At 43.7% G+C, this 13,329-nt stretch overlaps 2 protein-coding genes across 2 annotated transcripts in view; both read right to left on the bottom strand.

The window, feature by feature from the left end:
- Hdc (histidine decarboxylase) overlaps positions 1-13,329 on the bottom strand; it is a 125,084-nt gene that overhangs the window by 110,746 nt on the left and 1,009 nt on the right. The window lies entirely within an intron of this gene.
- On the bottom strand, positions 5,304-6,858 carry LOC138865797 (uncharacterized PPE family protein PPE40-like). The gene is made up of 8 exons (XM_070137125.1): positions 6,854-6,858; positions 6,610-6,678; positions 6,364-6,495; positions 6,123-6,191; positions 5,911-5,982; positions 5,763-5,828; positions 5,586-5,651; positions 5,304-5,442 (listed from the first exon to the last, which is right to left on the bottom strand). The coding sequence occupies exons 1-8, from the start codon at positions 6,856-6,858 to the stop codon at positions 5,304-5,306; spliced, it is 618 nt and encodes a 205-aa protein (XP_069993226.1).

Genomic DNA, 13,329 nt, shown 5'->3' with positions numbered 1-13,329 from the left:
CCTGGACTGTAAGAATGGCACGACTGACAGACACGAAATAATGACAAGTTAAAGATAAGGGCGAGGAAGGGACTTGATATAAGGCAAAGGTGAACTTTGGCAGCGAACGGCGACGATTCAGGTGGAGAAGAGTAGTGACGTGTCCTCCCCTCTTCCCTTCCGTCTCTCTCCTCTCCCTTTCTTCCGTCTCTCCCTTCGCTACGTCTCTCCCTTCTCCCTTCCTTCCTTCTCTCTCCTCTCCCTTCTCCCCACCTCCCTTCGCTACGTCTCTCCCCTCTCCCTTCTCCCTCTTCCCTTCTCCCTCCGTCTCTCCCCCCTTCCCCCTCTCCCTTCGCTTCGTGTCTCCCCTCTCCCGCTCTCCGTCTCTCCCGCTCTCCCTTCCGCCTCCCCCCTCCCCCTTCTCCCTTCTCCCTCCATCTCCCCCCTCTCACCCGTCCTCCTCCTCCTCCTCCTCCTCCAATGTCAACAATACCCCTTCCTCCCCTGCTCCTTCCCTCCGTCTCTCCCCTTCTCCTCCCCTCCCTCCCTCCCGCTCTCCCTTCTCCCTTCCCTCCCCTTCTCCCTTTCCCTCCGTCTCCCCCCTCTCACACCTCCTCCTCCTCCTCCTCCAATGTCAACAATACCCCTTCCTCCCCTTCTCCTTCCCTCCGTCTCTCCCCCTCTCCTTCCTTCCGCCTCCCCCCCTCCCCTTCTCCCTTCTCCCTCCATCTCTCCCCTTCTCTCACCCCTCCTCCTCCTCCTCCAATGTCAACAATACCCCTTCCTCCCCTTCTCCTTCCCTCCGTCTCTCACCCTCTCCCTTCCTTCCGTCTCTCTCCCCCTCCCCTTCTCCCTTCTCCCTCCGTCTCCCCTTCTCTCACCCCTCCTCCTCCTCCTCCTCCAATGTCAACAATACCCCTTCCTCCCCTTCTCCTTCCCTCCGTTCTCTCCCTTAGCAGTGAGTACCCGTCTTTAAGCTTTTGAGTCCGGCAGTGCTGAGAATATCCCAGACCGGGAATGTGAAAAATGCATTTGAGGGGCCGCTATCTCGGGCGGGACCAAGTCGAAAGGAATAAGAGCGAGAGAGCGAGAGGGGGGAAGAAAAAAAATAATATTGTGTTGACTACATTAGTCACATCCTGGCGAACATTACTTCACAGGACTCTTCCACAGGTCCTCCTTTTCCCCCTCCTCCTCCTCCTCCTCCTCCTCTCCCCTCTCTCCCCTCCCTCCTCCTCCTCAACCGCCCTCAGGCTCTCCCTCTCCCCCTCCTCTCCCCTCTCTCACCTCCTCTCCCTTCCTCCTCTCCCCTCTCTCACCTCCTCTCCCTTCCTCCTCCTCCTCAACCGCCCTCAGGCTCTCCCTCTCCCCCTCCTTCCCCTCTCCCCCTCCTTTCCCCTCTCTCACCTCCCCTTTCTTCTCTCCCTTCCTCCTCTCCCCTCTCACCTCCTCCTCCTCCTCAACCGCCCTCAGGCTCTCCCTCTTCCCCCTCTCACCTCCCCTTTCTTCTCTCCCTTCCTCCTCCTCCCCCTCCTCCCCCTCCTTCCTCCTCTCCCCTCCTCCTCCTCTCCCCTTTCTTCCCCTCTCACCCTCCTCCTCCTTCCTACCCCTTTGTCGGCTGCTGTTCCCGTATAACGCGTGGCCCTCCTTTCTGCTCCTTCTGCTTCGCAACGGCATAGATAGCGCGACGCCCCCAGCAGGAGTGACGAGAGAGAGGGGCGGGGACGCTGCCGAGAGAGGGGCGGTGGGTAGGAATGGGAAAGAAATGTGGGTGCGCATCTTAAGGGGGGAGGGGGGATGGGGAGGGGGAGGGGGGAGGGGGGAAATTGATAGGAAAAAAGAAAGAAAATATAAATCCTAATGATAAATTCTGGAGGAATAGGAGAGACGAAACGTAAATTGATTAAAAAGAAAGAAAGAAAAAAAAACTAAATCCTAATAATAAATTCTGGAGGAATAGGAGAGACGAAACGTAAATTGATTAAAAAAGAAAGAGAGAAAGAAAGAAAAAAAACTAAAACCTAATAATAAATTCTGAAGGAATAGCATAGACGAAACGTAAATTGATTAAAAAAGAAAGAAAGAAAGATAGAAAAAACTAAAAACCTAATTATAAATTCTGAAGGAATAGCATAGACGAAACGTAAATTGACAGAAAAAAGAAAGAAAAAAAACTAATAAAAAATTCTGGTGGAATAGCATAGACGAAACGTAAATTGATGAAAAGAAAGAAAGAAAAAAAACAAAAAACCTAATTATAAATTCTGAAGGAATAGCAGAGACGAAACCTAAATTGATTAAAAAAGAAAGAAAGAGAGAAACTAAATCCTAATGATAAATTCTGAAGGAATAGCATAGACGTAAATTGATAAAAAAAAAAGAAAGAAAAAACTAAATCCTAATAATAGATTCTGAATGAATAGCATAGACGAAACATAACTTGATAAAAAAAATAATAATAATAAAACCTAATACTACTTTCTGGTGGAACAGCATAGACGAAACGTAAATTGATAAAAAAAAAAAAAAACTAAAACCTAACTATAAATTCTGGTGGAATAGCATAGACGAAACGTAACGCTAAAGAACGAGAAGAGAGAACAAGAAAACCAAAGAACAAGATCAAGAAATGAAGGGAAAAGTAGGGGGGGGGGTGGTATTGACAAAAAAAAAAATAATAAATAATATAAATAATAAATAATAATAATAAATTCTGGAGGAACAACATAGACGAAACGTAATGCTAAAGAACGAGAAGAGAGAACAAGGGAACCAAAGAACAAGATCAAGAAATGAAGGAGAAAAGTGAGGGGGCTTGATAAAAAGAAATAATAATAATAAAAAAAAGAAAGAAAAAAATAAAAACTGATGGAATAGCACAAACAAAACGTGACGCTAAAGAACGAAAAGAGAGAACAAGGAAACCAAAGAACAAGATCAAGAAATGAAGGGGAAAAGTGAGGGAGCTTGACAAAAAAAAAAATAAATAAATAAATAATAATAATAATAATAATAATAATAATAATAATAACAAATTCTGGTGGAACAGCAATAGAGAACGAGACGAGAGAACAAGGAAACCAAAGAACAAGATCAAGAAATGAAGGGAAAAGTGAAGGGGGCTTGATAAAAAAAATTAAAAATCTGGTGGAATAGCACAGACGAAACGTGATGCTAAAGAACGAGAAGAGAGAACAAGGAAACCAAAGAACAAGAACGAGAAATGAAGGGGACTTGATAAAAAAAAAAAAATAGAAACTGATGGAATAGCACAAACAAAACGTGACGCTAAAGAACGAGAAGAAAGAACAAGGAAACCAAAGAACAAGATAAGAAAATGAAGGGAAAGTGAGAGAGCTTGACAAAAAAAAAAAAAAAATAAAAAAAAAAAAAAAAAAAAAAACATAACAAATTCTGGTGGAACAGCAATAGAGAACGAGACGAGAGAACAAGGGAACCAAAGAACAAGATCAAGAAATGAAGGAGAAAGTGAGGGGCTTGATAAAAAAAAAAAAAAAAAAAAAAAATCTGGTGGAATAGCACAGACGAAACGTGATGCTAAAGAACGAGACGAGAGAACAAGGAAACCAAAGAACAAGAAATAAAGGGGAAAAGTGAGGGAGCTTGACAAAAAAAAAAAAAAAATAATAATAATAAAATAATAATAATAATAATAAATTCTGGTGGAACAGCAATAGAGAACGAGACGAGAGAACAAGGAAACCAAAGAACAAGAACGAGAAATAAAGGGGAAAAGTGGAGCATTTGCCTCGCGTCTTGTGGTCAGCCTCTCTCTCTGCCGTGAATGCATTATGACATTTGACTCCCAAATAAAAGGGAAGTTTATTTGGCTGTCACGAAGACGTATCGCTTTTTCCTTTTTCTTTTTGTTTTGTTTTGTTTTTTTGTTTTTTTTTCTATTTTGTCTAAATATCTTTTGTTTTTGTTTTTTGTTTTTTTTTCTATTTTGTCTAAATATCTTTTGTTTTTGTTTTTTGTTTCTTTTTTTTTTCATTTTGTCTAGATATATTTTGTGTTTCTTGTGCTGATTCCATTGTTTTTTTTTTTTCTTTTTCTTTTCATTTTCTTTCTAAATCTTATGCGCGCTTTTTATAATTGGTTCTTTTCTCCTGTTTTTTTTTTTTGTGTGTGTATGTGTGTATGTGTGTGTGTGTGTGTGTGTGTGTGTGTGTGTGTGTGTGTGTGTGTGTGTGTGTGTGTGTGAGAGAGAGAGAGAGAGAGAGAGAGAGAGAGAGTTATAAATTCTCTAAACTTTTCACTCTGTTTTTTGGCACTTATCTATATTCCTTATTTATCTTCTGTCTTTACATCTCATTCCATCTAAATTCTATACAACTGCTGGTTACTTCATTTTTAATTTTTCTATTTTCTACCATTGTTATTTTTTCGGTTAACTTTCATCATTTCATTGTTATTGTTATTTTTTCGTTCAATTTCAATTCCATTTTCATCATTTAATTTTTATTGTTTTTTCTTTTTTCTTTTGTTAATTTCAATTTCAATTCCATTTTCATCATTTAATTTTTATTGTTTTTTTATTTTTTATTTTGTTAATTTCACAGCCATACAACCTCATACATAATTTCCTGTATTAACTGCAACCTTCTACCATTATGTTAATTCCACCCCTTGTATCCTAATATTCTGTGCTATATCTACTCTTTTATCCCATTTTCTGTGTTATCTCCACGCTCGTATCCCCATTTCTTGTGATAAGTCTACTCTTTTATCCTATTTTCTGTTATCGCCACACTCGTATCCTCATTTTCTGTGTTAATTCCACCCTTTTATCACATTTTCTGTGTTAATTCCACCCTTTTATCACATTTTCTGTGTTAATTCCACCCTTTTATCACATTTTCTGTGTTAATTCCACCCTTTTATCACATTTTCTGTGTTAATTCCACCCTCATACCTCATTTTCTGTTTTAGCTTTACCAGTTGTACCCCATTTCCTGTGTTAAATCCATTCCTCGTACCCCATTCCCTGTGTTAAATCCACTCCTCGTATCCCATTCCCTGTGTTAAATATACTCGTACCCCATTCCCTGTGTTAATTCCACTTGTACCCCATTCCCTGTGTTAAAACCACTCGTACCCCATTCCCTGTGTTAAAACCACTCGTATCCCATTCCCTGTGTTAAATCCATCAGTCGCGCGCCATTCCCTGTGTTAAATCCACTCGTACCCCACTTCCTGTGTTAAAACCACTCGTACCCCATTCCCTGTGTTAAATCCACTCCTCGTACCCCATTCCCTGTGTTAAATCCACTCTTCGTACCCCATTCCCTGTGTTAAATCCATCAGTCGTGCCCTATCTCCTGTGTTAAATCCACTCGTACCCCATTCCCTGTGTTAAATCCACTCCTCGTACCCACTTCCTGTGTTACATCCACTCCTCGTACCCCATTCCCTGTGTTAAAACCACTCGTACCCCATTCCCTGTGTTAAAACCACTCGTACCCCATTCCCTGTGCTAAAACCACTCGTACCCCATTCCCTGTGTTAAAACCACTCGTACCCCATTCCCTGTGTTAAAACCACTCCTTGTACCCCATTCCCTGTGTTAAATCCACTCCTCGTACCCCATTTCCTGTGTTAAATCCACTCGCACCCCATTCCCTGTGTTAAAACCACTCGTACCCCATTCCCTGTGTTAAAACCACTCGTACCCCATTCCCTGTGTTAAATCCACTCGTACCCCATTCCCTGTGTTAAATCCACTCCTCGTACCCCATTCCCTGTGTTAAATATACTCGTACCCCATTCCCTGTGCTAAAACCACTTGTACCCCATTCCCTGTGTTAAAACCACTCGTACCCCATTCCCTGTGTTAAAACCACTCGTACCCCATTCCCTGTGTTAAAACCACTCGTACCCCATTCCCTGTGTTACATCCACTCTTCGTACCCCATTCCCTGTGTTACATCCACTCTTCGTACCCCATTCCCTGTGTTAAATCCATTTGTCGCGCCCCATTCCCTGTGTTAAAACCACTCGCACCCCATTCCCTGTGTTAAATCCACTCGTACCCCATTCCCTGTGTTAAAACCACTCCTCGTACCACATTCCCTGTGTTAAAACCACTCGTACCCCATTCCCTGTGTTAAAACCACTCGTACCCCATTCCCTGTGTTAAATCCATCAGCCGTGCCCTATCTCCTGTGTTAAAACCACTCGTACCCCATTCCCTGTGTTAAAACCACTCGTACCCCATTCCCTGTGTTAAATCCATCAGCCGTGCCCTATCTCCTGTGTTAAATCCACTCGTACCCCACTTCCTGTGTTAAATCCATTCGCGCCCCATTCCCTGTGTTAAAACCACTCGTACCCCATTCCCTGTGTTAAATCCATCAGTCGTGCCCTATCTCCTGTGTTAAATCCACTCGTACCCCATTCCCTGTGTTAAATCCACTCCTCGTACCCACTTCCTGTGTTACATCCACTCCTCGTACCCCATTCCCTGTGTTACATCCACTCTTCGTACCCCATTCCCTGTGTTAAATCCATCAGTCGTGCCCTATCTCCTGTGTTAAATCCACTCGTACCCCATTCCCTGTGTTAAATCCATCAGTCGTGCCCTATCTCCTGTGTTAAAACCACTCGTACCCCATTCCCTGTGTTAAATCCACTCGTACCCCATTCCCTGTGTTAAATCCATCAGTCGCGCCCCATTCCCTGTGTTAAAACCACTCGTACCCCACTTCCTGTGTTAAATCCACTCCTCGTACCCCATTCCCTGTGTTAAATCCATCAGGCGCGCCCCATTCCCTGTGTTAAATCCACTCCTCGTGCCCCACTTCCTGTGTTAAATCCACTCGTGCCCCACTTCCTGTGTTAAAACCACTCGTACCCCATTCCCTGTGTTAAATCCACTCGCGCCCCATTCCCTGTGTTAAATCCATCAGTCGCGCCCCACTTCCTGTGTTAAATCCACTCCTCGTACCCCATTCCCTGTGTTAAATCCATCAGGCGCGCCCCATTCCCTGTGTTAAATCCACTCCTCGTGCCCCACTTCCTGTGTTAAATCCACTCGTGCCCCACTCCCTGTGTTAAAACCACTCGTACCCCATTCCCTGTGTTAAATCCACTCCTCGTACCCCACTTCCTGTGTCAATACTAAATTCCATCTTCTACCTATGTTCGGCACACATTTCTGTATTGATTACCGAATCCCCGGTGTCAAATATTGTTATCAGTCCCTCTCCCTGCTCCCCTTGCCATTCACCCCACTCCCTGTTCTCCCTGCCAGCTATCCCACTTCTCCCTGCTCTTCACTCCACTCCCTGTTCTGTCTACAAAATACCCCACTCCCTGTTCTCCCTGCCAGCTATCCCACTCCCTGTTCTCTCTGCCATACACCCCAATCCCTGTTCTCCCTGTCATTCAGCCCACTCCCTGTTCTCCCTGCCAGGTATCCCACTCTCGGATCTCCCTTTTCTACTTACAAAGTACCCCACTCCCTGTTCTCTCTCATGTTTACCCCACTCCCCGTTCTCTGTAATTCACTCCACTCCCTGTTCTCCCTGCCAGCTATCCCACTCCCTGTTCTCCCCGCAAGTCATCCTACTCCCTGTTCTGTCTACAAAATACCCTACTCCCTGTTCTCTCTGCCATACACCCCACTCCCTGTTCTCCCTGCAGCTCATCCCACTCCCTGTTCTCTCTGCAGCTCACCCCACCCCCTGTTCTCTCTGCCATACACCCCACTCCCTGTGTCTCTCTGCCATACACCCGACTCTCTGTTCTCCCTGCAGCTCACCCCACTCCCTGTTCTCCCTGCAGCTCACCCCACCCCCTGTTCTCCCAACAGCTCACCCCACTCCCTGTTCTCCCTACAGATCACCCCACTCCCTGTTCTCTCTGCAGCTCACCCCACTCCCTGTTCTCCCACCAGCTCACCCCACTCCCCGTGTACTTCGTAACCCCTTCCCGTTCTCCTTATTCCACATGCTTGCCACCATTTAAGAAAAAAAAACAATAACAAAAAAAAACGAAATATTTATCCCACCAAAACCTGCCTCTTTGCCACTCTCTCAATGTTGCTAATCATCACGTTAATTGCATCTAATTCCTTTCTTTTCGCTCGCGTGTGTCTTGAATTTTGAAACATCATAAATGCATCAATAACAACGACAATAAAAGATGAATAAATAAATGAATAATGTACGAAGGAACACAAGAGCGATTGAAAGTTATTGGTTCTTGGGAAAGTAAGAAGGAGGGAGGGAGGGAAGGAGGAAGGGAGGGAGGGAGGGAGGAAGGGAGGGAAGGAAGGAGGGAAGGAGGGAAGGAGGGAGAGAGAGAGAGAGAGAGGGAGAGGGAAAGGGAGAGAGAGAGAGAGAGAGGGAGAGAGAGAGAGAGAGAGAGAGAGAGAGAGAGAGAGAGAGAGAGAGAGAGAGAGAGAGAGAGAGAGAGAGAGAGAGAGAGAGGGATGGAGGGAGAGGAACAAGAAGGGGTTAAAGGCGGGTGGGGGGAGGGGGAGGGGGGGGAGTTGAAGGATTAGTGGAAGCCAACAAACATAATTTGACGCCCAGCAAGTGCCCGGCATGTTAGCTCCCCCTCCTCCTCCTCCTCCCCCTACCCCCCCCCTCTCCCCCCCTCTCACCCTGCGTCACCCTCCCTCCACTTCTGTCTCCTTGCTTACCCTTCCTCCTCTCTTCACCTTTGCTTCGCTCATTCGCTTTGCTCTTTTTCTGTCTTCCTGTTTAGGCCTAGGCTTCTCGCGCATTTCACCGCGCTCTGTCTCTGTCTGTCTGGCTTGTCTATCTCTGTCTGTCAGACTCTCTCTCTCTCTTGCTACACACACACGTATATATGTATACATGTATATATATGTATACATGTATATATATATATATATATATATATATATATATATATATATATATATATATATATATATATATATATATATATATACATATATACATGCACACACACACACACACATTCTCTCAGAGAGAGAGAGAGAGAGAGAGAGAGAGAGAGAGAGAGAGAGAGAGAAAGAAAGAAAGAAAGAAAGAAAGAAAGAAAGAAAGAAAGAGAGAGAGCGAGATAGAGAAAAGCATTAATGTATCAACGTAAAGACGTAGGCTATATTCACACAGAGAGCCATTATCTTTTGTAAACAGACGGACAGCTATACACAGACCGTGTGAATTTGTATGCGTCCATTTCACTCAGCTAGTCCTCGTTCTGGCTGTCTGTCTAGGTCGCCTTTTGTCTTCCTTAAGAAAGTGTAAGGAGTCTCCTACCACACATTTCCCCTCTAATTCAACCACCATGGCTTGCTTACTAATGAAACCCGAGAATTCTACCACAAGATGGCTCTGGATGTCTAAGGCCCCCCCCCCCCTCTCTGTCTCTCCTTTCCCCTTCCCTATGTCCTTTCTCTTTAACTTCCCTACCCCTTACTCGGCTTCCTGATATAGGATATCTCCCTTTCCCCTTTCGTGGCCTTTCCTTTCTTTTTTTATACTTTACCTTTCCTTTTCCTAATCCCTGAATCTTCTTTCTTCACTTCGCCTCATTCTTTCCTTATACCCTTCTTTCTTCGCCCCCTATCTCCTCTTCCCCACAACCCCACTCCCCTCTTCCTCTTCCCCACAACCCCACTCCCCTCTTCCTCCTTCCTTCGCCCCCCCTCCTCGTCTTCCTCCTTCCTTCGCCCCCCCTCCTCGTCTTCCTCTTCCCAAGCCCCCCTCACTATCTACCCACCCTCCCGTCCCCCTTCCTCCTCTTCCCCACAACCCCACTCCCCTCTTCCTCCTTCCTTCGCCCCCCTCCTCGTCTTCCTCCTTCCTTCGCCCCCCTCCTCGTCTTCCTCCTTCCTTCGCCCCCCTCCTCGTCTTCCTCTTCCCAAGCCCCCCTCACTCTCCACCTCCCCTACCCGTCCCCCTTCCTCCTCTTCCCCACAACCCCACTCCCCTCTTCCTCCTTCCTTCGCCCCCCTCCTCGTCTCCCTCCTTCCCAAGCCCCCCTCACTCTCCACCTCCCCTCCCGTCCCCTTTCCTCCTCTTCCCCACAACCCCACTCCTCGTCTTCCTCCTTCCTTCGCGCCCCCCCTCCTCGTCTTCCTCTTCCCAAGACCCCTCCTCGTCTTCCTCTTCCCCACAACCTCACTCCCCTCTTCCTCCTTCCTTCGCCCCCCTCACTCTCCACCCACCCTCCCGTCCCCCCTTTCCCCCTTAAACCAAAAATCCCTCAACCCCCAAGAGTAACGCGGTAGTCCCCCTCCGTGTCCAAGCGAGCGAGGCCCACACAACCCCTCTTCCCTTTTTTTTCATCCTCTTCCGCGTCAAAAGGAACCCGCCGTGTCCCTGGAGAATCGCCTCCCAAATGGAGCTGCCCTTCGCCTCCGCCGCCGCCAGCGCCCTACCGTGAAGTTCGTGTCCGATCATTCTCAGACAACGCGTTTTGGCCGCAAGGTGGTTGTGGTTCGCCTGCTGCTGGATGGCTGGCTGGCTGACGCGGAGGCGGTTCTTAATAGACGCTGATATAGTTATGCTATTAATATATGTTTTTGTTTTATGCTATTAATATATGGGTTATATTATTTATATATTATTAATATATTAATATATTAACATATGGGTTATATTATATTAATATAAGGCGGTTCTTAATAGACGCTGATATAGTTATGTTATTAATATATTTGATTTTTCTGATGTGATTAATATATGGGTGTTTTTTTTATGTGATTAATGTTTTTTTTATGTGATTAATATGCTTTTTATGTGATTAATATATGCGTGGGTTTTTTTTCTTATGTGATTAATGTATGGGTGTTTTTTTATGTGATTAATATGTTTTTTTTTTCTTATGTGATTAATATATGTTTTTTTTACGTTATTAATATATGGGTGTTGTTTTTTTTCTTATGTGATTAATATGTTTTTTTTTCTTATGTGATTAATATATTTTTTTTTTCTTGTGATTAATATATGGGTGTATTTTTCTTATGTTATTAATATATGGATGTTTTTTTCTTATGTGATTAATATATGGGTGTTTTTCTTTCTCTGTGATTGGCATTTTGGAATTTCTTGCAAATATTTCTTTTTGGATGGTTGTTCCCTTCTCGGTTATTGCTTTGCCCAAATACTGTACAATTTATGATGTTTGTTCTCTTGGCGAATATCAATATGGAGGATTTTTAAAAATGAAGAAGCATCTTTTAAACTCGAATTAATCGAAATTAACTGAGTCTTTAGGGAAGGGATAAGGATATATTCCCAGTATTCTTCAGGTTTGAAGTCTTATGGCAGAAAAATTTACCAGTCGAGATGGTAAATGTTAAGAACTTACGAAATCTCAATAACAATCAATAACACCGATGTTTATTTATATCGTGTTTCATTGTCAGTTCATTCGTCAAAACTCAGATTCTGATCTGGAATGCATGCAAACGATTTTATTGTTTGTTTGTTTGTTTAATATTCTATCTTAAATCATTCTTTTCCCTGGTACATCTTTTAGTACTTTCAATTCAGTGTACAAAGGCACGGTTCGTCTTTTAGTACTTTCAATTCTGTATGCAAAGGCACGGTTAGGTTAGGGAATACGTGACGAAAGCGGAAAACCTCACATGCACTTCGAACGAAAGGCAACTGGTAACCCAACTTTTTCGAGATAAAGGCAAAGAGGAATAACGGAAGCAGAGAATTGTCATATATTCTTTCTGACCTCTCTTCTTAAACCCTCATTTCCTCCTAAACCTCTTTTCCTCAACCCCTTAACCCCCACCCCCCTCCAGCCCCCGGCTTGTATCACACTTTCCTCCATGCATTCCTCCACTCACCATTCCTTCATGGATTCCTCCACTCACCATTCCTCCATGCATTCCTCCACTCACCATTCCTCCATGGATTCCTCCACTCGAAATTCCTCCATTCTTCCATACTCTACTCTTTTACTTCTATTTCATTTTTTTTCCGAATATGGGGGAAGCCTACACATGTCCTCTGCTTCGTCCTTTTAATCTCCTAGTTATTTACTACACAGCGGGTCCCGATATAACGCATTTGAGTCTTTTAACCGGGTTCCGAAATAGTCAATTCTCAGACCATAAGAGAAAATTCAACTTCGGTTGAAAATAAAACAACACGTTTGCATCCCACTCCTTTGAATACTGCCATAAATATTTGTTCTAAGTGCATTGATGATATTAATTGCATTTCTGTCATATTTAATTTTGTATTGGTATATTTATCAAGAAAGAAAGTGATTTTAGTGTCTCATGTGACTATTCGTGGTGACCGGCGGCTCAAATGTAAACACAAAGCGATGTTTTGGCTACGCTTTAATGTGAGTAAAAGATACAATGGTTGAAATCCAAAATCAATGGGCTTTTAAAAGTGGTCATTTGACTAACTGTGATGATAATATAAATAGTTTTCTCTGGCTTTCATTTCTTTTTTCTTTTTTTAGAATTGACACCATGATTCCTAGTCATGAGTCAATAGACAATAAAGTCAAATGCCGATTTTAGCTATTCAGTAATGTGGCCAAGATTTATTATGGGCGTTTTACATTAAAAAGCCGCCTGTTCCTCTCATCTACTACTGCTGCTGCTTCTCATTCCTATCTCTACCTTTTCTCTCTCTCTTTCTCTTTTTCTCTCTCTCTCTCTCTCTCTCTCTCTCTCTCTCTCTCTCTCTCCCTCTCTCTCTCTCTCTCTCTCTCTCTCTCTCTCTCTCTCTCTCTCTCTCTCTCGCTCCCTCTCGCTCTCTCTCTCGCTCTCTCTCTCGCTCTCTCTCTCGCTCTCTCTCTCGCTCTCTCTCTCGCTCTCTCTCTCGCTCTCTCTCCCTCTCTCCCTCTCTCCCTCTCTCACTCTATCACCCTCCCTCTCTCTCTCTCTCTCACTCTATCACCCTCCCTCTCTCTCTCTCTCTCTCTCTCTCTCTCTCGCTCTTCTATGTATAATATATATATATATATATATATATATATATATATATATATATATATATATATATATATATATTTCAAACAAATATTCACTATTACCAGCCCATCTAATGTATAAATTCAGATTTTTAAATCACTCCCTCAATGTACGATCATGTATATATGATTTGCTTTATCATTGTATACATTTGTAGATTTAAATCTCGGAGATATCTGACCTCTTTTTGAATATGTAATGTTTTGTAAACTAGTATCACCACTCCCTCTTCCAATAACAAAATATCTTTAAACATTTTCGGATATATTTCGTTGTTCGAATAGTCAGAGTGAAAGTCCCTGTACCGCGAAGCGAATCTCCGAAGCACTGAAATGCCGTCTATTTTATCGATGTTTCGAAACCGGATTCGAAGCGGT

The sequence above is a fragment of the Penaeus vannamei genome, chromosome 22 (assembly GCF_042767895.1).
Source record: "Penaeus vannamei isolate JL-2024 chromosome 22, ASM4276789v1, whole genome shotgun sequence".
Taxonomy (NCBI): domain Eukaryota; kingdom Metazoa; phylum Arthropoda; class Malacostraca; order Decapoda; family Penaeidae; genus Penaeus; species Penaeus vannamei.
Note: the sequence above shows the minus strand (reverse complement) of the source record. Positions and strands in the feature narration are given on the sequence as shown.

Bases quoted from the DNA above. Each gene is read 5' to 3' on its own strand.
- LOC138865797 (XM_070137125.1), bottom strand. The intron at 5,983-6,122 runs GTACGAGTGGTT...GTTTTAACACAG, and splicing joins GATTTAACACAGGGAATGGG to GGAATGGGGCGCGACAAATG. The intron at 5,652-5,762 runs GTACGAGTATAT...GTTTTAACACAG, and splicing joins GTTTTAGCACAGGGAATGGG to GGAATGGGGTACGAGTGGTT.